General features: G+C 36.8%; 1 protein-coding gene across 2 annotated transcripts; it reads left to right on the forward strand.

Moving 5' to 3' along the window:
* Positions 1-1468: 1468 nt before the first annotated feature.
* Positions 1469-23576, forward strand: nab1b (NGFI-A binding protein 1b (EGR1 binding protein 1)). 2 transcript variants are annotated; one of them, XM_026271414.1, is made up of 8 exons: positions 1470-1855; positions 7353-8158; positions 8634-8767; positions 10658-10709; positions 14962-15081; positions 15943-16111; positions 19720-19860; positions 20691-23576. In XM_026271414.1, exons 2-8 carry the CDS (start codon positions 7355-7357, stop codon positions 20771-20773), a joined length of 1503 nt encoding a protein of 500 aa, XP_026127199.1. In that variant the 5' UTR covers positions 1470-1855; positions 7353-7354; the 3' UTR covers positions 20774-23576. The 2 variants fall into 2 exon arrangements, with proteins under 2 accessions (XP_026127200.1, XP_026127199.1); XM_026271415.1 differs by lacking the exon at positions 14962-15081 and having other exon boundaries at positions 1469-1855.
* Positions 23577-25143: the final 1567 nt, after the last annotated feature.

Raw genomic sequence — 25143 nt, forward strand, 5'->3', positions numbered from 1 at the left:
CCCCTTAGAAGGGTTTAGTTCCCGGCGGATATTCACTACTCGAGGACCACACTCAAGGAAAGCACAAACATCTGTGCATGCTCAAAAGTAAGAATGACTGTATTGATAATGCTTAAACATTCCGCTTTGGGTTTGTTCTCATCCCCCACCCTAAGTGTCAAAAAGCAAGCAATTAATCTAGCATAAACTTTCAAGATCATTTTAGCCTTAGGTGTTTTACTCCAAACTTTTATTACAGTTTTACAGTTTGAAAATCTCCTTATGACTAATAGAATGTGCTGCGGCGTCGTTGTAATATTAGCATACTGAACTGTGATTGATGATTTTGATTTGCATATCGATTCAATCGATCTTCCCTTCCTGCATGGAGAAACCCTCTATTTTGACAATATTTTTACAACCAAATATTCTTGGGAACTGCTTTTACTGATTTAGTCCGATTGATTTAAAAAACGTTTAAAAATAATACAGATCAGACTCAAAAGAATGATTCGTTCATGAATCAGACATCGCTGCCAAATTAGACCGCATTGATTTAACCTCAATGACTGTGTTTACATTTGCTCTGATTATGATAAATATACCCTGATGTGTCACACAAATGCCTTTTCTATTTTTGGGTTAAAGGTCATACCCTCTTAAGCTAAGTATGCAAACATAGATCAGAATGTGAAAATCTGTATTGTTAGAATGCATTTGTATTGTAAATATGCATGGTTTTGTCATATCTATCTATCTATCTATCTATGTATCTATCTATCTATCTATCTATCTATCTATCTATCTATCTATCTATCTATCTATCTATCTATCTATTAAATATACTCTCTCTCTCTCTCTCTCTCTCTCTCTCTCTCTATATATATATATATATATATATATATATATATATAGCCTATAGTTATAAATAAAATAGCATATATAGATATTTATATTAAATAAAAACTTTGTGAAATAGAACCTAAACTTGCTACTTCAACACTATTGTGCTTCTTTGTGGTATTTCCTTCGGGAAATGCAAATACTTTTTTTTCTTCTTCTTTTGTATTCTCTTTAATTACAAACTGAAGATCCAGAATTGCTGAAACTTTTACTAGCTAATTAACTCATCTCCAGAAAGTGCATTTTTAAAAGTAAAAAAGTAATTATGTTGTTTATGAGATTGCCTGCAGATCTTGTTATTGGCCATCAGCGCAGAACTCTATAAATGGAACAGGTAGAACGAAAAAGATGTGAAAAAGAGCCCACTGGAATGCACAAGGACTCAGTATGTGACAGGCTGTAGGCAGCAGGTGAATTTGCTCTGGAGGAGGAGGGGGCAAGAATAGCACCGGTGTGGGCGTACAGGCGGCCACCGAACCGTTATGCTGTATGCTGGCGTATTTTCAGTAAGGTCAACAAACATGATAAATGTCCGCGTGTGTGTGTGTGTGTATACACACACACACATATATGAGGCGGTGCATGCGGCTGATATGAGGTTTGGTATTCCATGCAGCAGCCTCCCACGCGCCGCTATCGCCCACGCCAGGATCTGCGTCACGCAGGCGCGTGGGAGTGAGAGAGCAATGTAGCAAGCGCGGAATATCCCAATTCTGGCAGTAGGGGAGAGAGCGGAAACCAACTAGTTTGAGAGTCCCTCCGTAGTTCAAACTACAGAGTGCGTGAGAGTTAATTCAATAACAGAGAGCCGAAGGACGCGTCGCTTACCCGCCGAACGCGCGGCACCTCATTGGACAGTGAAGCGTCGCGTAACTCTACGGAGCGTCATATTTCAGAACTTTAATAATCATTCAACCACACGCCACTTTTGGAAGAGTTTTGTTGGAAAAAGACAACGAAAGAACACCAAAAGGTATGTTTATTTCCCAATACTTTAGCTCAGTCTTGCTTGCAAATGCAGTTGAGCGCTGAATTATTGTTTTGTGTGCAACTTTCCTGCGTGTTATTGTGATCCATGTGCGCGCCGTGCAGACCGGACAGCTCTCGGTACCGTGTGTGAACGCGCCCCCGTGGGCGTCTGGTCGTCGGCAGCTGTGTGTGTACAGCATCCTTAGCGTTTCTTCACTTCCAGTCAGAGTATTCCCAATGCTTTCCACTGTGCAATGGTTTTTGTATGTGTGGATTTCATACGCTGATATATTTTCCCAAGGAATTTCAAGAGCTAGCTAAAGGATATTATATGAAATGTTATTTTAAATGTTCAATAATCTATATTAATAGCTACTGATTTGTTTACATGTAGATAATAAAAGTATTGCATGATGATAATAATGATAAAAATGTATCTAGTTGCATGCAGATATTACAGGGTTAACAATCCAGAAGCTACATTTTTTAGACTATTGTATTATTTGTATACAGTATTGTACAACTAAAATAACATTCCCAGTGAAGAAACAAAATTTGTTGTGATTGTTGTGCCAACTGGTTTGGTAAAAAAAAAAAAAAAAGGTCTAAAGATGATCTGCCATTTATTTGTTCAAATTTGATGAACGGTGTAAGAAAAGTACAATTTCCATGAAATTTTGGTGGCCAAACAATGTGGCTGATCATGGCAAAGCAAAAATTAAGGCGAAAACCTTTACTTTTTTTTTTCTGGAAAATTAATTTTACTTTTAAGAGTATTTTGCAAATAGCACATATCAAATATCACCTCTTTTTGCTGAATTTTTAGTCAAATACAGCATTTTATGTGTAATATTAAAATAACCAATGCATAATGTACAGCCTGAGATAGACAAATATCCTAACTTATTTCAACCCTAAAGACTTGATTTATTTTAGATGATTTAAAACCATATTATTTATAGTTATAAACAATGATATCATATTCATATTGCATGAATAGAAGATGGCTCCAGACTGTTTACTTTATTTCTACAGCCGAACTGAACAATTTACTTCTAGCAGTCCTGCCATAGTCTGCAATGACAGAATAATAACAATATGATAAGTGTCTATAATAGAAACTACCCTTGATGCTTGGCTCCTAATGCTAATGTAATGCTGTTCTGCCACAGATGGTTTATTATTGTTCCCATAAACATTAGTAATAGTTAGTGATGCCTCATATTTGGTTTATCATTTGAATAATAAATTGGAATGAGGTAATGGGAATTTTTGTTTCGAAATGTTTCTTGTGTCCTGTGAATTTATGACTCATTGTTTACCACTTCATTGTACACACTGGGCCCCCAATACACTGACTCGGATGTTACTAATATTAAATGCAAAGTGGTGAACTTTTAGCATGCTATTCTCCTTCTCTACTTTCCTCACCAATATTTCCCCCTATTATTTTCGAAAGACCCTATGACGAATCGTACAGTATTTGGGTTAAAGGCACTGCCACTTGAAATTAATGTGTTTGCACCCATCTTTTGAAGTGCTTTGAGAAAGATTATCAAAGTTGAACTTGAGTTGATGGTCCTCATAAAGAAGCAGTTGAAAGGTGATGTTGAAGATGTTTATATATATGATAGTGGCAAGTTATTTTACATCTTCTAGTATTTGTAATTATTAACATACCGATTCTTGTTAAAAGAATAGGCTAGTTGACTCAAAAATGGAAATGTTCATCCTCATTTCATTCGATTTTCTTGGAAAAGTGTAAAGGGTATGAGAACATTGCTGCTGTTTTCTTTAAAGTGAAAGTGAATGGTGACCAGAGGCTGACCAATATACTACTCCGAATCATCTGAACTCAAAAAATAGCAGAACTGACCATAATTCAAGTTGACAGACATTTCTCACCATTCACTGTCAATGTGCGGAAAAAAGCAGCATGGACATTCTTCTAAACATCTCTTTTGGTGTTCCACAGTAGATAGTAGATTTTTTATTTGTATAAACTATTACTTTAAGAGATACCCCACTTCTTATGTACACACAAACAATTGCTTTTCTTGTGTAGTCATCCACTTAAGAAGTGAATCGATTGTGTTCCTCTTATAGTGTCTGATGTTCCTTTCACAAAAACAGCCCTTGTAGCTTTTATATGGAGAGCAGCTGTTCCACAAACATTTAGTCTGATGCAGAGGACTGATAGGTTTCCTATCAAGAGAAGTTCCTTAAACGATAGATTCATCACATTCACAGTATTTAGTACAGGTCTCGATGAGAATCCATAATTCATTTAAATTGATAAGAGGCCGCGGTTGGGCAACACGAGTACGTGCTGTGAGTGCTTTCAGCTTGTTGCGTGAAGCCCTGGCCTTAGATCTCCAGCATTAGGAAGCCAATATGCTGCGGGGAGAGAAAGCTTTGGATAAATAGCTGCCTGAGTGCCATCCATGCTGATACTAAATTGGTTTCAACAAGGCACCCTTCACTTGGGTCTAGGCCTCAGTCATCCATCAGAGTGGTGGATCACTCTGCTGTGCAGTGGGGTGTCCTCATTAGACTCCATACACTCACTCATCAGTACTCACTATCAGCCTCGCTGTGTTACTGTTCTTACTCACCTCTAGCACACTAAAAGTCATGATGATTTGGCAGCATCTGTCATCTTTTACTGCCACTGAAAGAACAATAATTGAGGTCTGGTTTTCAAATTGGCATTGTTCTTCATTTTTAAAAGTGGCTATTTTATTTTTAATTATTTAAAATTATTATATATATTTTTAACTTTAGATTTTTAAATTGTTTATTTATTTAATCCTAAAGTATGTGCGTGTAGTATAGAAATGCCATAAAATAATTTCCTTTTTTGCTGTTATAGGTTTGTTGTTGTAGTGTCTCGGAAAGCAGTTTCTGTCTTTATACTTCATTGCGGGCAGAGAAAAGTGCATATGCAGATGTGTGTGTCTGTGCAAGTTGGTTTGGAAATTTAGGGTAGAAGGAAAATATTTTATAGGCATATTCATTTCTAAAAAAAAACATGCAGTTGGTATATTTTAATGTAAAATGCTGTTTTCTGATGACGTTGAAACAATATCAGTTTCTTGACATATCTGTAGGGGTCAGAATACTCTCAGAAAGAATATGTTCCCAAAATATGATTCACAAATGAGTAACCTAATTCTTATTCACAAAATATGATTCACCACTTTAAAAATTTAAAGGCTTGTTTGGAGATCTTCAGACAGCAATGCTGTAGGAAACCTCTGGAGAACCTCTAGGCATCATTTTGAACGTGACTCAATTATCATTTTGTGTACTCAATGAAGTTCAATATATCATTTAAGCAGTGTTGTGGGTAACGCGTTACAAAGTAACGCGTTAGAGTACTCTAATTACTTTTTTCCTGAAATGTGTAACTTAACGCGTTAGTTTCGTGCGTAAGTAATCAGTAACTTCGTTATTTTTTTAAAAAAGTAATCCGTTATTTTAAGGAAAGGAAAATCCCGACTGCAGCCTGCTTTTTGTCAGACAGTTGTCCTAGGTCTACTGTGCCACCTGCGGATGTATCAGCGGAGCCGAAGCTCTGTGATCGTAAAGTCAATGGCTGTGATGCGTCTGTGCCCTGCGCCTGACCCTGTGTGTGTGTGTTTTTTTTTTTTTTCGAACTCCCGGCAAGATGGCAGAGAGGACAGCGTTTGGTTTATGGAAGTACGCACATTATTTTCAATTTGTCAACGAAAAAGAAATCGACTGTCGGACAAACGTTTCGAAAATCTGCTTCTGCTACGTTTTAATCACTACTTTGAAGAGTAAATGTAAGAGGACTGTGTTAAAGCGAATTTAGGCTTGTGACTGTGAGTGACACTTTAATAATAATTAGTTCGGCTATTAAGCGATTTGTCATTTGCCTGTGTGGCAGTGAAGGATTTAATTCGGTTTATTATCATTTGTTTGTTTGACAGGCAGCTGTTAATTTCTGTTAGATCGTTGGCTGGCTGGTTGTTCATCATTTCTGAATGGATTTAAATCTGCAAGCCTGTTTAAGGTTGTGTTTACAAGTAAGCATACTTGTACTTTGATAACTGCATTATGTAAAGTTAAAGAAAAATCAGGAGTTATCTTGTGGTGCTCATAATATACAGTAGCCTAGGCTACCCGGGCTGGGTAGGTGCGAATTTTGATTAATAATATGTTCTGTGATAATAAATAAATAAAACGCCATGTGGAATAGCCGATTGCTGACTGTCTTTCCTGTTATTGTTATCCTGCAGTGTTAATTTAGTCGGATGACTGACGTTATTCATTGTCGGGAGTCACGACTTCTAGGTGCATTTAAAGGGGCCGGGGGCTGTGCCTGTCATGTGTGAGCCACTGCAAACGGCTTTTAATTTTTGGTAACGCATGAGTACTCTAACGCGTTACTTTTATGAATAGGTAACGCTGTATCATAACTAATTACTTTTAATTGATGGTAACGTTGTAACTTAACTAACTACTTTCCAAAGTAACTATACCCAACACTGCATTTAAGTGTCTCTCAATGCCTTTCCCCTGTAATGGGGGAAGAAACCGTTGACCGTCTTTGAAGTTGTTGTAGGAACTTAATAGATAATTTTGTACGTTTTCAGGTTCCTTGAGGTTCTCCACATCGTTCTGCCACTGATCTGATGAAACTTTAATTTCTGCCATGATCTCTTCATTTGTACTGTGACAAATGAATAGACAAGTTCACAAACTATGACAAATCCGTGATCTAATTGACATTCACATAATATCATTCAAATATGCGAAACATCATTCAGTACACAATTGCGCTTTGAATGACTGAATGATTATTCATGTGCATTGTCTATGCATCTGTAAATCATCACTATAAATATGCGCCGATCCAAAAATGAGTGGCGATTTGCAACTGCAGATTCAAAATATAAACATTTCCCCACCAAATATTTCAGATATATCATTTCTAAAACACATCTAAAATAAGCAAATGAGCTTAGTTACCACATTGGTATGCATTACAGTATCCAACAAAGTTTGCATGCGTGAACATTTGTTGTGCATTCATAATCCCTGTATCCTTCTAAGGAAGAAGTGGGTGAATTAAAGAAAAATGCAGAGCGCTATCTTCTTAGCATGCACATCTACCGTCCCACTCCCACACTGCTTCATTACCCCACCTCCCTCCCCTGCAGCCAATCTCGCTTTTATCTGTGCTGCTGTGGATCCAGATCCTGACAGTGGCAGCTGTAGAAGCCAGATCCCAGTAGAAACAAATGAGGCCTGTGCTGAGAGAGTCCACCTACGCGTGTTGCAGAGGTGGAGTGTGGTATGTGACTCTCCCAGCAGCTCAGGAGCCTGACAGGCGCTCTCTTATAGTCGCCACTGTTGGATCCAGCCACACATTTCTTTTTCTCCCCCTGCTGTGGCAACCAGTGTCCTCTCCTTCAAGCACTTTTGCTTTGTTTCCTGTAATTGCTGCTTACTTTGTTCCTTCCTTTGTTCAGGTATGGCAGCGACTTTACCCAGAACCCTTGGGGAGTTGCAGCTCTACCGCATCCTTCAGAGGGCCAACCTGCTGTGCTACTACGATGCCTTCATCCAGCAGGGCGGCGATGACGTTCAGCAGCTCTGCGAGGCCGGCGAGGATGAGTTTCTAGAGATCATGGCTCTCGTAGGCATGGCCAGCAAACCGCTGCACGTCAGACGCCTACAGAAAGCTCTGCGCGATTGGGTCACAAACCCTGCCCTGTTCAATCAGCCCCTCACGTCCCTTCCCGTCTGCAGCATTCCCGTCTACAAGCTGCCCGAAGGGTCGCCCACATTGTTGCCTGGGAATGGCGCCCGAGGAGACACCCAAGTCAAAGTGCCCAAGTGTTTGGCAGCTGCTTGCGTGGATCCCGGAAAAGTGGAATCAGGCAACGGGAACTCTTCTGCCACAGTTTCGCCCCTTCAGAGTGGCAGCGAGCCACGTTTTTGGACTGGGCACGGCACAGAGAGCGAGCACAGCCTGTCCCCGGCAGAACTGGGCTCTCCGTCTTCCCCTCGGGACGGCCTGGAGGCACTAGACGCGGCTGCTGTTCAGTCTGTGGCAGAGTGCGTAGAAAGAATCGCTCAGACTTTGCCCAAGAGTGACCCCGGAGAGGTTAAAGAACAGTTGAAGGGAAATAAGAAGCTTGCCAAGATGATCAGCCACATCTTTGACATGAGCGATGAGGATCCGCACAGGGAAGAGGAAATCCGCAAGTATAGTGCCATATATGGGAGATTCGACTCGAAAAGGAAGGATGGAAAGCATCTGACTCTGCACGAGGTGCGTTTTACGGAGCTTTTGCATCTTTGGGTGCTTTTGGGGTTTAAATGTATCATGCACTTCCAAGCGTGCCCTGTTGAAAAAATAAGCAAATGCTGGTTAGGTATGTTTTGAAGCATGGCAGCTGGTTTAAGCTGGTCCTTAGTTGGTCATTATCTAGTTTAAGCTGGTCCTGAGCTGGTTATGAGCTGGTCCTGCCCTGGAGCTAGTTGCTTAGGACCAGCACATGACCAGCTCAAACCAGCTGCCATGCTTCAAAACATACCTAACCATCATATGCTGATTTTTTTTCAACAAGGTAGCTGCACTTCCAGTAAGAAATGATTCAAAAAGTGCTTCATCAGTTAATTGGCTGCACCAGAAATATAATGCAGGGGTGTTGCTTGCTTGTGGGACTGGTTTAATTCTTTGCATGTGACAATATGTATTATTTATTATCAAAGTAATAATACAAATCCCCTTTGTTTTTACATAGCTGACTGTGAATGAGGCTGCAGCACAGCTATGTATGAAGGAGGTGGCATTGCTGACTCGCAGGGATGAGCTTTTCGGACTGGCCCGTCAGGTCTCCCGAGAGGTCACCTACAAATACACCTACAGAACCAGCAAGTAAGAACTTTGAGGTCATTTCCCAAACATGAAACACCATGGTCGACTATTTTTGGACATTTGGTTAAAACTGAAACATGCAATTTTTCAGTTTTAAAATAATTTCTCATATCCTAGTTGATTATGCACAGAAAAGTTTCCCTAAAAAGTGTTAACACTGTGTGTTTGTAACATTGTAGAAACATTGCACTGTTTGAGTAGTTCGGGTAACCAGCAGCATGAATTTTGGGCAGGATGGTCGCTTTGTCAGACCATTTCCACAGATGCAGGCCTTAAATATGAGAGCCAGTATCTGTGTTTAAAGCATTTTACCATTGTTTAAATCATAAAATTCCCCACCTAAATCAGTGAATAATTTTCTAATAAACACAAAATATCCTGCAGATTCCACCTTGTTAGTATAAAGAATGCACATTGTAGAGGAGTTGTTTGTTTTAATGGATTTAAATTCTCTGCATGCATCACTTTTTTACACCCCATAACTGACTAGAGTAATCATTCATGATGTTTAGCCTTTAAGCCAAGAAAGAGATAGCTCGTGCTAATGCATTGTGAGCAGCTCAGGATCTGCTCTCTGGTAGTCTGCTTAGAGCCGAGCCGAGATATCAAAGTCAGCTTTGTGCGGGGCGTGTGTGTTAAGGTGTGAAGTGCTGCACTGAGGTCTACAGAGAGATGAGAAAACTCCCACTCCTATGCATCTAAAGGCACACAGGCCTTGTCAGAGACTCAAAACCTGCCATCCAAAGAGACCGTGCAGGTGTTTCCTGGATTGCCAGGCTTGCGTGTCAGTGGATGGAAAATTCCTTTTGGCGTTACATAATTGTAGCCACTCATTCAGAACTTGAAAGATTGCATCACAGTCGTGGACTAGGTATTGCGAAAGTTATCTAGGCCAAGTTTTCTTACAACGCTTCTTACGTCATATAATGAAATTTACCAAGGGCACTCCTAAATGAGGTTGCAGGTGAAAAGCTAGTATTACTAAAGCATACATTAGCATTTTAAGGCCAGGGTTTTCAAGCAAGGGTCTATGATATATTTGAAGGGGTGCCATGTAGGAGTTAATAAGCATAATTAATAATGGGGGTGGGGTTTGAAAATCCTTGTTTTAAGTTTTTTTTCTTTTTTAAATTAAAAATAAAAATATCAGCACTTTGGTTAAAGTAATTGTAATAACATGTCCACAATGGTAGATTATGGCAGAAAAAAACTAAATCTAATTGCTTACCCTTACATATTCAAAAGTTTGGTGTCATAAGTAAGTTTTTTTTAAGTCTCTTATGTTCACCAAGACTGAATTTATTTGGATCAAAAATATAGCAATCACTATCAGTGTGAAATATTATTTCAATTTAAAATAACAGTTTTCTATTTTAATGCATTTTAAAATGTCATTTGTTTCTGTGATATTAAAGCTGAATTTCCTGCAGCCATTATTCCAGTCTTAGTGATTCTTCAGAAATCATTTTAATATGCTGATTTGTTTCTCTTAATATAATAAATGTCGAAAACCGCTGTGCTGCCTAATATTTTGGTGAAAAACCAAGATCATTTTTTTTCAGGATTCTTAGATTAATGGAAAGTTCAAAAGAACAGCATTTATTTGCAATAGAACACTTTAACATTATAAATGTTAAAAAGTTTTGTATATTTAAAGCATCCTTACTGGAAAATTATTATTTTCTTAAAAATACATATATATATTTACTGACCCCCAAACGTTTAAATGCTTGATGAATTAATAAAAAAATGTGTTCTGATACACACACACACACACACACATATACACACATATATGGTCAGGTCATTTTTTAATTTTTTTATAATGTAGAATTGCTAGTGGTTTTACCCAGCTTTTTCAGTGCTGAACATTAATTTTCTTTACTGCAGATCTCGATGCGGTGACAGAGATGAGCCATCGCCCAAGAGAATTAAAACTGAGGTGAGTAAAATTACTTTGTGATTTCTCCAATCCGAACTCCAAATAATCTGTCTGTAGCTTGTTATTAATGTGCGCTACGGCTCTAACACCGATATGTGAGGAAACTGTTGTAGGAGGCAGGATTGACACTGGGTGGGTCCATTGGCTTTTTGTTTGCATAGCTGCCTGTCAGCATACTGAGCTGTGTGGGAGGGCTTTGCAGGATCATGCGGGGTAGCTCCACCAGGATTGCATGTCATGGTGTAGGGGAAAAGTCAAAGTTCAGCCTGGAGAAGTTACAAAGGACCAATGTTCGCAAGCCCACTCCCTCGATCACACCTTAAATCCATATTTAGCTGGCCCACGGTCATTATTTTTCCATAACCTACATATCCGTGATCAGCCTGCCCTGTACTGCACACATAGTGATCTTATTGATGTGGCTTGCTGAAGAGGCCTTTGTGCTCTATGGCAGCTGTCCATACATGGCTCTCTAGTGACACATTTGATCATTGTCCAGTCGTTAGATCTACTGGAAACTTCTAACATCCCACATCAATGCTTCTGGGCTGGGCTGGTGTCTGAAGAAGAGCAGGTGTTTGCCCGCTTAACCTCTGCACTAGTTTCACTCTGCGTATGGGCACAAAACATGTGACCACTTCGGAAAATCTGTGGTTTCTACCCACTCTACATCTAAGGAGAAATGAGACCTTTATCATTAACAGACAGCAGCAAATTACCAAGTGCCTTCCTTTCCCCCTAATTTGCATTGTTACTCACTTAATAATCATATTTTACCTCACTTTTACGTCATGTTCCCACACTAGTCATGTGAATAAACACCAGCACCAGAGAAGCTACTATAAAACTGTAGCTTGTACACCACCATTCATAAGTTTGGGGTCAGTAAGATGTTTTTTTTTTATGTTTTTGAAAGTCTTTTCAAACTAGGTTTGTGGAAACTGATACATTTTATCCAGATTATTTGATGCATTGAAAAAAAAAATAAAAAAAATAAAAAAAAACTGACCACAAAGGTAGAGTAGTTACTCTAGTCAATGCGTCATTGACTAGAGTAACTACTGGATGACTAGTAACTGGATGACTAGTGGATCAAGCTAATAAAAAGTATGGTTTTTGTAATCAAAGCCAAAATGATCTAACACAAAATAAATTAAGATCTCAGTTTGGGTTATAGAATTAAACACATTAAAAACTTAAATATGTTAGTTACTCTAAATACAACAAAGGAAATATAGAAAACAAATTTATTTGTAGTTAAAATAATTAATGAAAGGCTATATTAAAGAAAATACTGTGCTATGAAAACATTTATTAAGAATGCTGCACATAAGTGGTAGCCATATTTAGTGTATGACACGAGCACTGAACTTAGCAGAAATCATGTTGAGAATGCATTATAAGCATATTTATCAACACAGTCTTTTGCAATAGACATTTTATGTGAAGCAACATACAATAATGGAATGAATTACTCACCATTTGTTTGAAAAAAAGACATCTGCAAATTCAACAAGCAGTGACAGGCATCCAAACAGCACTCTCTATTCAGCAAATCCAGATCATTTAAGCAGGTTCTTGCTACAATTATTATTATTATTATTTTCATATAAATTAATTCTGTTTGGGTATAAATGTGATGCCTCATGTCATGCTGATTAAAGATGTCATAATTCTAAATGGCACAACCATTTTATAATTTATGAAACAAATTATTGGAATTTAGTGAGGTAGAAATCACTTTATTTTCTTTATAGAGCCACAGATTAGTCACACATCCATGACACCCACAAACATAACTGAACAAACTGATTCACGGAACGGGATCTGAATTTCCTGCAATGTTTAAGAAAGTGTACCAACATACCTTGTTTTTCATGCTACTTGAATTGGTGAATCATTTTTTTATTAAAACAAATTCCAAACTGATTCACTCATTCTTGCTTTCCTGATAAATTTAAAAGAGAGGGAATATTTTGTCACATTGTTTTAGCAATTTACCAATTGGTCAAGCTACCTCACCGCTAAATAACTTGATTGTGCACAAAGCAAGCTGAACTTTTTTCTGTACTATTGAAAATTCTAGTCAAGGTAGTGTCTTGCTGCTTGATGCTTATTGCATTGTTTTTGCATTTCTGATGCAGTTAACTTGCACCCAACTCACTCTAGAATGGATTTTCCACGTTTAACCATTTCAAAGCGTGTGACAGTTAATAGCATGTGTGTCTCAACTGCAGAAAAGAAAAGCATAAACTTCCCCTCCCCCTCTCGCTGTCCCTGTCTGGCCTCGACTCTGCCCACATTACACTCCCATCCACACCAGTGAGAATAAGCCGCCCGCCCACATGCACCCAGACAAGGTCCAAATGAGATCAGTTTCGCGCCCACCCGTATTCTTGAGGTAGAAGTGACATCATTACGTGGGTGCACTCGGAATCACCCACGCCCATGCATTTGCGCAGATACCACAAAGTGAAAAGGGGCCGAGTCTGAAGACACATGCGTATACATGCAGCCGTACGCACGCACCTTTGTCTGTTCGCTCTAGAAGACCATAGCAAGAAAGAGAAAAGCCATAACTCACAGGAGTGGCTCGATGATATTATTGTTACTGCGTGAGTGTTGGCAAATTTGCGTCAGAGCTGTTATTAGCAGTTACTTCTCTGCCTCAAACACCCAACTAGTAATGAAAAGAATGGAATGTCTGTGGTAGTTTACACCCATGGCAACCCATGTAAACATTTGAAGTTTTCAAGCTCATCCTTCCTGTAGTAATTAATACGTAGCGGTACGGCAGACAAAATGTTCTGTTTGTTCATCCGCCCATCAGGTTGAAACTCATCCTGAGGGGTTTCTTAAGTGGTGTGACATTTTATTAAGTATCTGACCTTTTCGCTCCAGAGGAATGAAGCTTTAGTTAGTGAAAAATCAGTGGCTTCGCTCTGTGAAGTGGTTGAGATGAACAACTTGTCCTGGAATTGTTCAGGACTTTTTCAAATGTCACACTAACCCCATGGACCTCCAGTAAAAAGCTGATTCATATTGCTATCTCTTCGTCTTTGACCCACAATAACAATATCGTGCACATTCATTATCGTGATACATCACATTACCGAATATCGGCACTTGTCTAATCGTCACTTCCTGGTAAACTGGCATTATAAATCACTAAGAAAAGTAGAAGAAGCCACTGAATATAATAATTTTCATATGTAATATATTACTTGCATCTCAGAGCGAGCAGACATAACTAAATGAATTGCATTCGGAAGTGGATGCCTGCTGTTAGAATGCAGTCGTGTAACATTTCTGGGATGCAGTTTTACAGAAATATTTTGATGACAGACTTTGCTCGGGAATTTCAAAATGACCATATAACATTTCAGATGCTGTGGAACAAGATCGGTCCGCTGGTTAATCATGTTTTGCCGTCCCATAGTGCAAAATCATATTATTTTTTAATGCGCTTGGAAGAATTTACTCGGCAAAAGCGTTTCCATCTTCCATTATTCGCATCAACCCTTTTTCGCACAATAAAAAAACCACCTCAAGCGAGCATAAAAACTTTTTTGCAAATTAAGTGATTTTTATTCAAAATTTGGGGTTTTCTGATGCAATACTTCAAAAAACGGGGTAATGGAAACATATCTATAATTTGTGTACTTACTAGAGGTATATTGTCATATATCCTCTTGTGATGTGATGTGTTATCTTTTGGTATTAATTTGCAAAAAAAAAAAGGCCTGCACACTATAAAGCTGCATTAAGTGTGAAAAAAACCCCCACAGCTTTAATAGAGGAACTGCAAATATTTCTGTCACAACATGATCACCTTCAAGGCCTGAGACTTGTATTTGACCTTCACAGTGTGTTTTATTTTTATTTTTTATTTTTTGTGCAAATTGTGGCTTGTTTGGATAATTGTGGCTTAGTGTTTGTGGAGTTTTTGGCGATTGCTTCATTTTTGTGGTGTTAAAATACTCGCTTGCCCGCTTAACTTGGATGAAACTATGAGTAAGTGGGTTAATTCTTCAAAAAAGTCCGCAATAAGATTATCCTGTTTATTTGAGCAGAATTAGGTAACATTCAATAGCATAAATTTGGGCAGGACTGTCTGTTTGTCCTGCTGAAATAAGGCGCGGATCGAGGGAAACCGGTTTTAAAATCATTATTTTTGCAGAAATGGCAAAATTCATTTTGAAATTGACTGCTTCTGGAAGGGAATATCAATCGAATGTGTATTGATCTGCAGGAGGGCTGTTTTGACCTCCAGGAGGCGCTGCAGGCTATTCACATGCGCCAGGAGACCCTTAAGGAGCAGCTAGCCCACGCCAGATCTAAGGGAGAGGAGACGGTTGGGCGGAACATCCAGGTGACTGACTGCATTATGACAGTGTGTTTATTTGTGTGTGGGAGAGGAATGCTCTCAGGCGCCTCGCTGACTCCATCTTCATGTCTGTCTATCACCACACGTCTCGCTCTGCTATCCTATCATGCAGGTTTTTGGGTCAGTAGCTGCAACAGCTTCACCTGTCCTCCTGACCATGACCTACTTTTGGTCGACTGGTCTAATATATAAACAATTAATGGTTGGATATTTGTGAAAGAGATGAACTGATCAAACTGACTTTTATCAGCTTTTATATATCAGCTGATTGTTGTTGTACTAAGACAAAGTTTATACTTGTCTCCATTATGTCTCAACCTCTAAGCATTTAAAACATATTCTGGGCTGTCATTTCTCTTTTCAGTAGATGGAATGACAGAATGCATTGTCTCAGAAACATCAGTTAATTATGCTGCTTTTGTGTTGTGAAGTGGAAACGTGTCATTTTGTAACTGTGAATAGCATCTTCCTGTGTTAAAAAAAGCCTCTTTTTAGGTAGGATGCCGTTGCACATGTAGGAGGGGTGCTATTGGAATCAATCAGGCTCCACACATATTGTGTTTTTAATAATAATCAGATAAATGTACTGAGAAAACATGAATATAAACATAACAAATTATTTATAGTAATTGTAAACGCCGTTTCATATTCAAATGGGATTGAGGAGCCTTCAAATGAGCAGATATTTGGAACTGTAGGAGTTTGTTTATGGTTAGTTTTGTTTTGTATCACTACACTTGCGGTATGTTATGAATGATGAATATTGGAAATCATTTCTGTCACTCTGTACGTATGATGCTACACACATCCGCCTGTCTGACTCCCTGCTGTCTGTGCATATTACAGGTTCAGCTGGAGCGTCTGTTGGCCAAGCAGATGGAGATACTGCATGACGCCGCGGCGCAGGATAGACTGCAGGCTCTTGAGTGGAGGGTTCCACCAGGGCCCTACAAACACAGCACAGGCAGGCAGAACAGCAACGGGATCTCTGCTGACAAAAACACTGACCAGCAGGGTAAGTTTGTGCATTATAAAATTTGAGATGATGGGTTATTTGTCATGTTGTGGATGCTTTTATCCAAAGCAACAAGCTGTGCAGCAATTGCATTAATTTTTTTTTTAATCTTGTCTACGAAATCAGGTTTTTTTTAACCACCTAAGGTCAAACTAGGGAGTTCACAAATATAAAAAAAAAACATAAAAATATTTTTGGGGCTGTCAGAGTTAATGTGTGGACTTAAGATCGATGTAATATGTTTGACTTTTTTTTTTTTTTTTTTACTTTGCCAAATGACAATATAACCATTTAATTTTCTTGTCTAAAGAAATTGCACTAAAGTACTAGAGTTTAATAGTAAGGGAAAAAAAACATGCATATATTTTAGTGCTGTCAATAAATCGCATCCAAAATAAAAGTATTTGTTTATATAATATATATGTGTACTGTATACAAATATACAGTATTTTGAAAATATTTACATATATTAATATATTCCTATATTTTATATGTAAATATATTTTACAAATTTCATAAATATATACATGCATGTGTTTGTATTTATATATGCATAATAAATATACAGTATTCACACTTATATTATGTAAACAAAACTTTTATTTTGGTTGCGATTAATGGCGATTAATCATTCAAAAGCACTAATATATTTATAAAGAATAAAAAAGTGTTCATCTCAGATTTCAGTTTAATAAATAGTAATATTATCAAACAATATATACATATATATAATAAACATTACATTTAAGTTTACATTTATATGTATATATATATATATATATATATATATATATATATATTTTTTTTTTTTTTTTATAATATGTAATAATAATAGTAATATTAGTAAATAGTTTTCATGATTATAATATAAAGTGAATTATTTAATTTGGGAAAGAATGAATTTTATTAAATTTCAATATCATGAAAATATTTTTTATATTAATATAATATAACATTTTATAGTTAAATAGTTTTGGAAGTCCTTTACATCAAAACTTTTGAAAATCCTAAAGCAAGAGCAGTTGAGAAGCACACTGCACACTGCATTATGTAGAAGTCAATAAATTCATTTTCACGATCCCAGACCAGAAAAAAACAACTAGTATTATTATTACTGTCAGAAAAGCAGACAAACTGTCTTTTACTCTTGAGTGACCCTCCAGATTATTTTTGAACACATTAGACAGTACCGAAAACCGGTGAAGCGTTTCGGTTGTTGTTTCTCAGATAATTCAGTAGCTTGCATCACCTGTTCCAGACTCTCTTTTTTCTCGCTTCTTGTTGGCACTCTCATTTCTGGGGCTCATCTGGCAGCTGCAGGCGGAGGCGGGGTGGTGGGTGTCAGAGAGGGGAGGGGGACGTCGGGTAGAAATATGAACACAGCTTTGCGTTCTGCTACTAATCTTGTGCCTTAGAATGCCACCCGTCTGGAGTTCATTTTGACCCTCATGTTGGTACATGACAATAATTACTGCACATACACCGAATCTGAGCACTGATTATCTGCATCACAGCACAAGCACAAATGTTTACACCTTTACATGGGGTTTTACATTGCAAAGAAGTGACTGACCAAGATGGGTTTTTTTGTACTGATATATTGGCCACCTAGCTCTTTAGGTATAATATAATTTGATAAGATGAAATAAAACATAATTTAGAGAAGATTTTATGCATATATAAGTGCAAGGTATTCTATATTGTAATTTTTGGTATTCTACACATCACATATTTCCTTCTTTTATGCACCAGCCATTGAGATGAATGGGGATGCTAAGAGATAGCTTTCTTTGACTATTAGAGCTCCTTGGAAATAATTAGACTTAATTTCTCATCTGCTGTAATGTGAAATGCTTGTTCATTATTTATGATAATTATTTGTGGTTGTTTCACACTGCGCTGAACACAACAGTGCTCTCTCCCTCCTCAGCTCTGAGAGTAACTCCTTCATGAACTCTCGGAGTACACGATCCCTGTCAGCTTCCTAATATCCCATGTGTTATATCCCCAGAACCCCAGAGTGGGCGTATGGGATCTGCAGAGAGAGAAAGACAGTGAGAATTAGATGAGATCTAAATATGTCCTTCTTTAACCTTGACTGGCCCTCTGCAGGTTGGGCTCTAACAAAATGAATGAGTGCTGTTAGGGGGGCAAGTAATAGCATTTCAGTTCCATTCTAGAATTTGATTTGAGTGTAAATATGCACACATAGATTTTTAAAATGCTTTAAAAGAAGTCTCATTTACACAGTTTAAAAATTCTATTTTATTTGAATATGATTCTTAGAAATCATTCTAATATGCTGATTTATTATCAATGTTGTGCTAGCTCAATATTTTTGTGGAAACCATGATACTTCTTTTTTTAGGATTCAATAATGAATATAAAGTTTGAAAGAATAGCATTTATTTGAAATCGTTTTGATTAATCCTTAAATGTAAATAAATGTACTTTTTATCCTGGAAATTATCATAATAAATAAATGCATGTGTATAAGGAATTATAATTTGAATGCAACAAAGTGGAATTAATTGTTGAAATTTAACTTAGTTTAATTTTATCTAAGATAGATAGATAGATAGATAGACAGACAGACAGACAGACAGACAGACAGACAGACAGACAGACAGACAGACAGACAGACAGACAGACAGACAGACAGACAGACAGACAGACAGACAGACAGACAGACAGACAGATAGATAGATAGATAGATAGATAGATAGATGGATGGATAGATAGATAATTTTGAATGATGGATGGATACAAAAATACAACAAATAAACTTGAAATTAAACTATATAAATTAAATAATAAAAAAATCTGATACAATAAGTTTATTTAACATAGTATGAAATACTAGAGAAATGTAATAACTCGAAATAAAAATAAAACACTACATAGTACTGTAAGAAATACATATAAATAGATTTTTATTACAAATGTTGGATGAAAGACAGGGTGGCAGGACACAGTTTCCCAGAATTTATTACCTGTATCGATTTTCTTTCATTTGTAGCTTAGCGGATTCCTCATCCTGTCATTCCAATGCAACTTCCCGTGGGACTCGACCAATTCCGATTCGCTCTGAATTCCAACCTTGAGGTCCAGTGGTCGTTAGCTTCTGTGGTTTAAAATGAGGTATTGCGAGGAGTGGGTGGCAGAGACGTGTCCCCTCAGCTGCTGCTGGTAATTAAAGGGCATTGTGTTAAGTTAAAAATGACAGACATTAGTCATGATGCTGCACTGATGCTGTCAATAGACACAAATGAGATCAGCCAGCCAGGGACAGAGGAGGTTAATGTTCTGTGTGAAGGTGTATGCCGCATTCACTGTCCTCAGGCTATTACGGCATGTGCGTTGGCTGGCTTTAGTCAAAGAAAAAGGTGCATTTGTTTCAAATGAAGCTCAGTTGCATGTGCAAGTGAGAGTATTGTGCCGAGTGTTTCTGGTAGGCGGAATGCTTGTCTCATAGCATTAGCTTGGACTCTGTAATGGACATAATGATGCAGCCTTGTGTTTTGTTAAATGCCGATCGTGAATACAGTTGCGAGGTGAAAAGAGAACATGAGTTAAATCGAAGGCTTTGTTTTGTTTCGTCTCTACAGGAGAGAGGCCACTGAATCTGAGGGTGACCAGCCAGAGGACGAGCGTATCAGATGGAGACACGCCTCTCGGAAAGCAGCTGGCCAATGAGTTGAAGAGACATCATCACGCTAATGCAGAGAACAAGACATCAGCAGCCACAGGTGTGTGTCGAAAGGGATATGAATATGTGTCATGCAAAGACTAAACCTACTGAGCTGCCTACATAGGCAACATTTAAGGCATCATAAGCACCCTAAGGCTAATACACCTAAGAAAGCCAGCATCATATGTGTCCTTGAGAAAGAAAGCATCCTATAATGCATTACAATGAGCTTAATAAAGAGCTAAAATGCTCATGGAGTAATTGAGAGTTCACATACACAGTTTTATTTTTTTTTTACGTTATTATTTTTCGCTTTAAACATTTTAATTGCAAAAAGAAAAAAGTGAAAAAATGGCTGTACATTTATTATATTATTATAAAATACATTATAATTTTTTTTATAATAATAATAATAAATTAACATTCCTTAAATTTTAGAAGCACGTGGGGATATGACAAAAATTATAATTATCAATTATTATTATTATTATTATTATTAATGTATTATTTTATTTTTTATAAATTGTCAGTTTTTTCCATTTTAGAAACTTATGGGGACATGGCAAAATGACAACGCCTGATCATTAAATTCATAAAGTAATGAAATTATTTAATTTCAACATATGTTCTATCTTCACTTAATTGTGAAATGCTAACTATCATGATTTGATCTTTAACACTGTGAGGTATTTTTAACCATTATATTTACACATTAAGGAATGGTCCATTTAATGTGTAATTGCCAACTTAACATTTTCATTTATGCATTTAGCAGATGCTTTTATCCAAAGCAACTTGCAAATGAGGAACCTTGCAAGCAATTTATCATACATTACATAAAGGGTATCCGTATAGTCTCTTAATCTTTTTTCGTTTTCTCTTTTCCAGAAAACGGAGCAAATGCATCTTCACATGCCCTCAACCTCTCTGAGAAGAAGACCATTAAATCCGAGCCGGAGGATTCCAGATAGCAGCCGTGAATGCTTTCGTTTCAAACCTACAACAATACACGTCGTCTGTCAGTGAATACTAAACAAGCACAACTACAGTAGAGCCTTAACAACCAATGTTGCCTCAAAATAGAGTTTATTTTAGTTTCTCGCCGTTTTTGTTTTTGCCAAAGCACCTAGAGCCCTTATTTCCATTCTCCTGAGTAGATTCACACTGTTTGTGCTGTCACTGACTGTACTCGTTTAATTCTCTCTAGCTCTCATCACTTGTTTTTATGCTCTCCTATCGCTGTGGACCACAAAGTCCGCTATTTGTACATACATAGAAAATGTCTGTTTGAAAACAGTTCAATGTTATTTAAATACAGTATGTGTTGTATGTATATATGAATGCATGTAAAATATCACTGAAATGGAGGGATGCAGTGTTTTTAAAGTTGTTAGTAAGCAGCTGTTTTTAAGTGAGCCTCCTGGATTGGGTTTCTCTTTAAAGACCCCATGCAATCACTTTCATTTCCTGTATCGACTATTTCAATTTTTTTAAAGAGCCAGTAGGCTTTATTTACACCATAAACAGTGATTTGCTACTTGCTATTGCTATTAGATAGCTGGTGGTATTGTTAGCAAAAACAATATTATCATTGTAGAGAACATTTAATTCAACAAAAATATTTGGGCTGCACAATGTATCAACATATTATTGATATTGCGACAAGGCTAAATGCATCAACAAAAGCGAAGCTTGGCACAGTTCATTTGCTCAAGTACTTGTAAATTTAGGCAAAAATGAAGAAATTAAGACGGAAATATTAGTATTGTAATCCTACAGTATTTTAAGGTATTTTTTATTAAATATTCTCTATTTTGTAGTATTTTATTATTTCTTATTTTAAGTATAGTTATATTAAATAAGACAAAAACAGTGGGTTCATTTTTTTGGTGAACTCTGCTCGCTTTATGATTACTAAAAGATGTTTTAGTTTGTTCTTGTAAAGTCTACCCAAGTGCAAACAAAGTTTTTCACAAGTTGTTCAACAGAAAAACGAAATATCGCAAATGTCTGTTTTTTCCCCAATATCATGGAGCTGCAATCAATATTTTTTTTTTTTTTTTTATCCCACAAGAGAATGTTTAATTTTATTTTTTTTAATCCGTGAAAGTGAATTTTGTCACTAGCACACTAGCATATAGATGACACATAGGGACTAAAAACTCTAATTTTGATCTCATGGGGTCTTTAAGGAAGTCGTTTGTCAGAATTTCTGATAGCAATGCTAACAGATCTGAATATAAAAGTCTACTATGGTGCTATGGCTGAATTTATTTGCGTAACAGAGGAAAACTGCGGCACACGTTGCTATTTAAACACTGAAATCTCGGAGCCAGATGTTTGGCCTCCTTGTCATCTTGAACGAATAGTAATGCCTGATTTATTCCGATACTAAGCACAATTAATATATTAAATCATACTCTATACATACCGACAAAATGCTAATATAGACAAGCATGTCTCCCCTCCCGACCAATAGTCATGTAAATAGTTTAAAGACATTCGCAACTGACTGGACTTGAAAACAGGGCGTCATTACTGCACCATTCCAGTCTTTATCATAATCACGTAACGTATTTGTATTTCTGAATATTTAGTCGTAGAGCAATACCGGGTAGCTGTTGTCACTTAACTCAGTGAACGTGTCTAGGTGTCCCAGCCCAGAGGACTTTCACTGTACAGTATTTCTACTCTGTTTCGTAGTGTAGACATAGTCTTAGATTCAGCTAACAACGTGCAAATGTATGTGAAACTGATATGCACTAGTGTTTGATTCTCAAATTTGCATCCTACTGCTCAACCTTTCTGTGTTTCTCAATGGTGATACATGTTTTTGTAGGACTTGTACCAGTGAAATCATCGAGTCACACTCTCTATGTAGTTTTAGAGTATCATGTGAGGTGAAGTAGGCACAAGATAATCAGGTTTTCCACAGTTACATGTCTGTAATGTACCGGTCAAGCTGTTTTATAATCTGTATTTGTGTCAAAGACAAATACCTCTCTATATCGGTACGAAGAGACCGATTTTTAACGTCCTGATCATACACTTCAGTATTTCGAGGGAATATGTGGAAAATATTGTGTGCTTTTATTTTTTAGGATTATTTTCAGAGATCTCGAGTATGCAAAATCTTAATTTAAGTGCCATTTTAAACATATTTTTGAGAGCGTGCGATAAGTTGGTAGGTTATGAGATGTCCCGTGTGATATAGACGAGCGTTATGTGAATATTTATCTGCATTTTCAACTTTTTGCCTTAGTTTGAAACATTCCATGTTGCGATTCTCCACTGGTGGTAATTTATTTTGGATGTTCATTTTAGTTGGAATGGGAAATGAGATTTGGGAAGTTGTATGAACATCTGAGACTTAAAGCCTTGGCAATATCAAGCTCACTAAGAGCACTGGAACAAAATTGACTTTAGAAAAAAAAAAAGGAAAAAACTGATTGGACCTTACTGATTACATCATTACCAATGACCTATATAGCAAGACATATCTAGACGCCTACCTTTGTTCCTTGCTTGTTACTGTCTTTAACCACTCACAGAAATTATCAGTCTTTCTCTAATCTTTGTACCTGCTTTGTATAATAGACTTATGCATCTTGGACTGTGGGATGAAACTGTGTTGTCAGTAGAACTTGTTCTCATCACTTTTGAGTAGAGAGTACATTAGGATATGCATACGGTAGTCCTGCACATATTGTTTTGTAAACACTAATATATTTAATTTGTTATAGAGCACATGAACATTAAACTCTATTTTTTTGACATCTGATTGTGAAGTCCTTTTCATTTCTGATGCTTTGTTTTAGGGCAAAAATTTTATACTGGACATCAAGTGGTTTTAACATATAAACACTGAAATTTCAGAGGCACTTTTGACCTCCTTGTCATCTTAAAGTATAAATAGTGTCTGATTTTTTCCGATAATTAATATATTACATCATACTCATACAAACAAAATGCTAATATATACAAGCATGTCTCCCCTTCTGACCAATAGTCATTTAAATAGTTCAGAAACATTTGCATATGACCGAACTTTAAAACAGGTTTTGATCAGGCTACTGCACTATTTCAGTCTTTATCATAATCACGTAATTTCTAACACATAAGATATGTTATATGTTTAACATATAAAAGTAGACATGAAATATCCTTAAAATAAGAGGTTTTTACTGAATTTCCTTAAAACCTCAAGGCTAGAGCGTAACAGGGCTGTGGGAGGAAACTTCAACGCCCACAATGCACTGCCCTCTATCACACTATATGTGAGCGGGAAATACAAAAAAGCGGAAGTATCATTTGTAGTTTGACAAAAGCCCTGGCGGTTAAAAACGTAAAACGCCTCATCCGGCGGAGTTTTGCTGAAGGGGAAATTTCTTTGCAAGTTAAACGGAAAATAATAGGCCTACACATTGTTTACTTTATTATGTTAATGACGTTGTAACAATATGAAGTTGAAAATGAGTAAATTTTCATGGTTTAATTAATATTAAGATTATTATTAAGAATTATGAATTTCAGTCGATTATAAATGTATTTAAATTAAGTTTTAATCCATTTACTGTCTTTTGAATTAGTTTGTTTTATTAATATTTCCTGTAACCCGTGACTCACTGAACAGATGTCAGATGTTCTTCTTTTTTTCATGATTATTTAAACGTAAATTACCATAGCTAGAAAACCTCAGTTTCAGTCTGATTCAGTAAATCTCCGACTACAGCTGTAATGGTCTGCATAATTATATATAGAGACAAATTCCTGGCCATTATGATTATCTATGCCTATTTAAAATAATAATAATACATAAATAATATATATATATATATATATATATATATATATATATATATATATATATATATATATATATATATATATATATATATATATATATATTAAAAATGAAATGGAATGGAGGCAGCCTATTGGGATTATGTAATGATTAAAAAAAAACATCTTATATTTTATTTTCTTCTTGGATGCTTTTGAAAAGTCCTTAATCAATTCACATAAGTGTTATTATTCAGCTTATAATAGTTTTAGTATGTAGAATTGTTTTAGTTTAAGTTTTAGTATTTTTTATATTTGCTTTTTTCTGTCGTTAGTAAACACAAATTACCTGTGTAATTTTGGATGGCGAATAGAGGAAGTTAAACGTATTTTGTTATGAGTTGGTGATGTTTCTTATCTTCTTTCAAGTAACGCTAGGCCTATCTTGCCTTGCGTATAGACAGATGACACTGAGGGCAGCGTGTGGGCCGATGTGTCTTCACCTCTATTCATTTGCATCTACATCATATTAACACATTTTGAAACTGCAGAATGACTC

Source organism: Carassius auratus, chromosome 9, assembly GCF_003368295.1.
Source record: "Carassius auratus strain Wakin chromosome 9, ASM336829v1, whole genome shotgun sequence".
In the NCBI taxonomy this organism is placed as follows: Eukaryota; Metazoa; Chordata; class Actinopteri; order Cypriniformes; family Cyprinidae; genus Carassius; species Carassius auratus.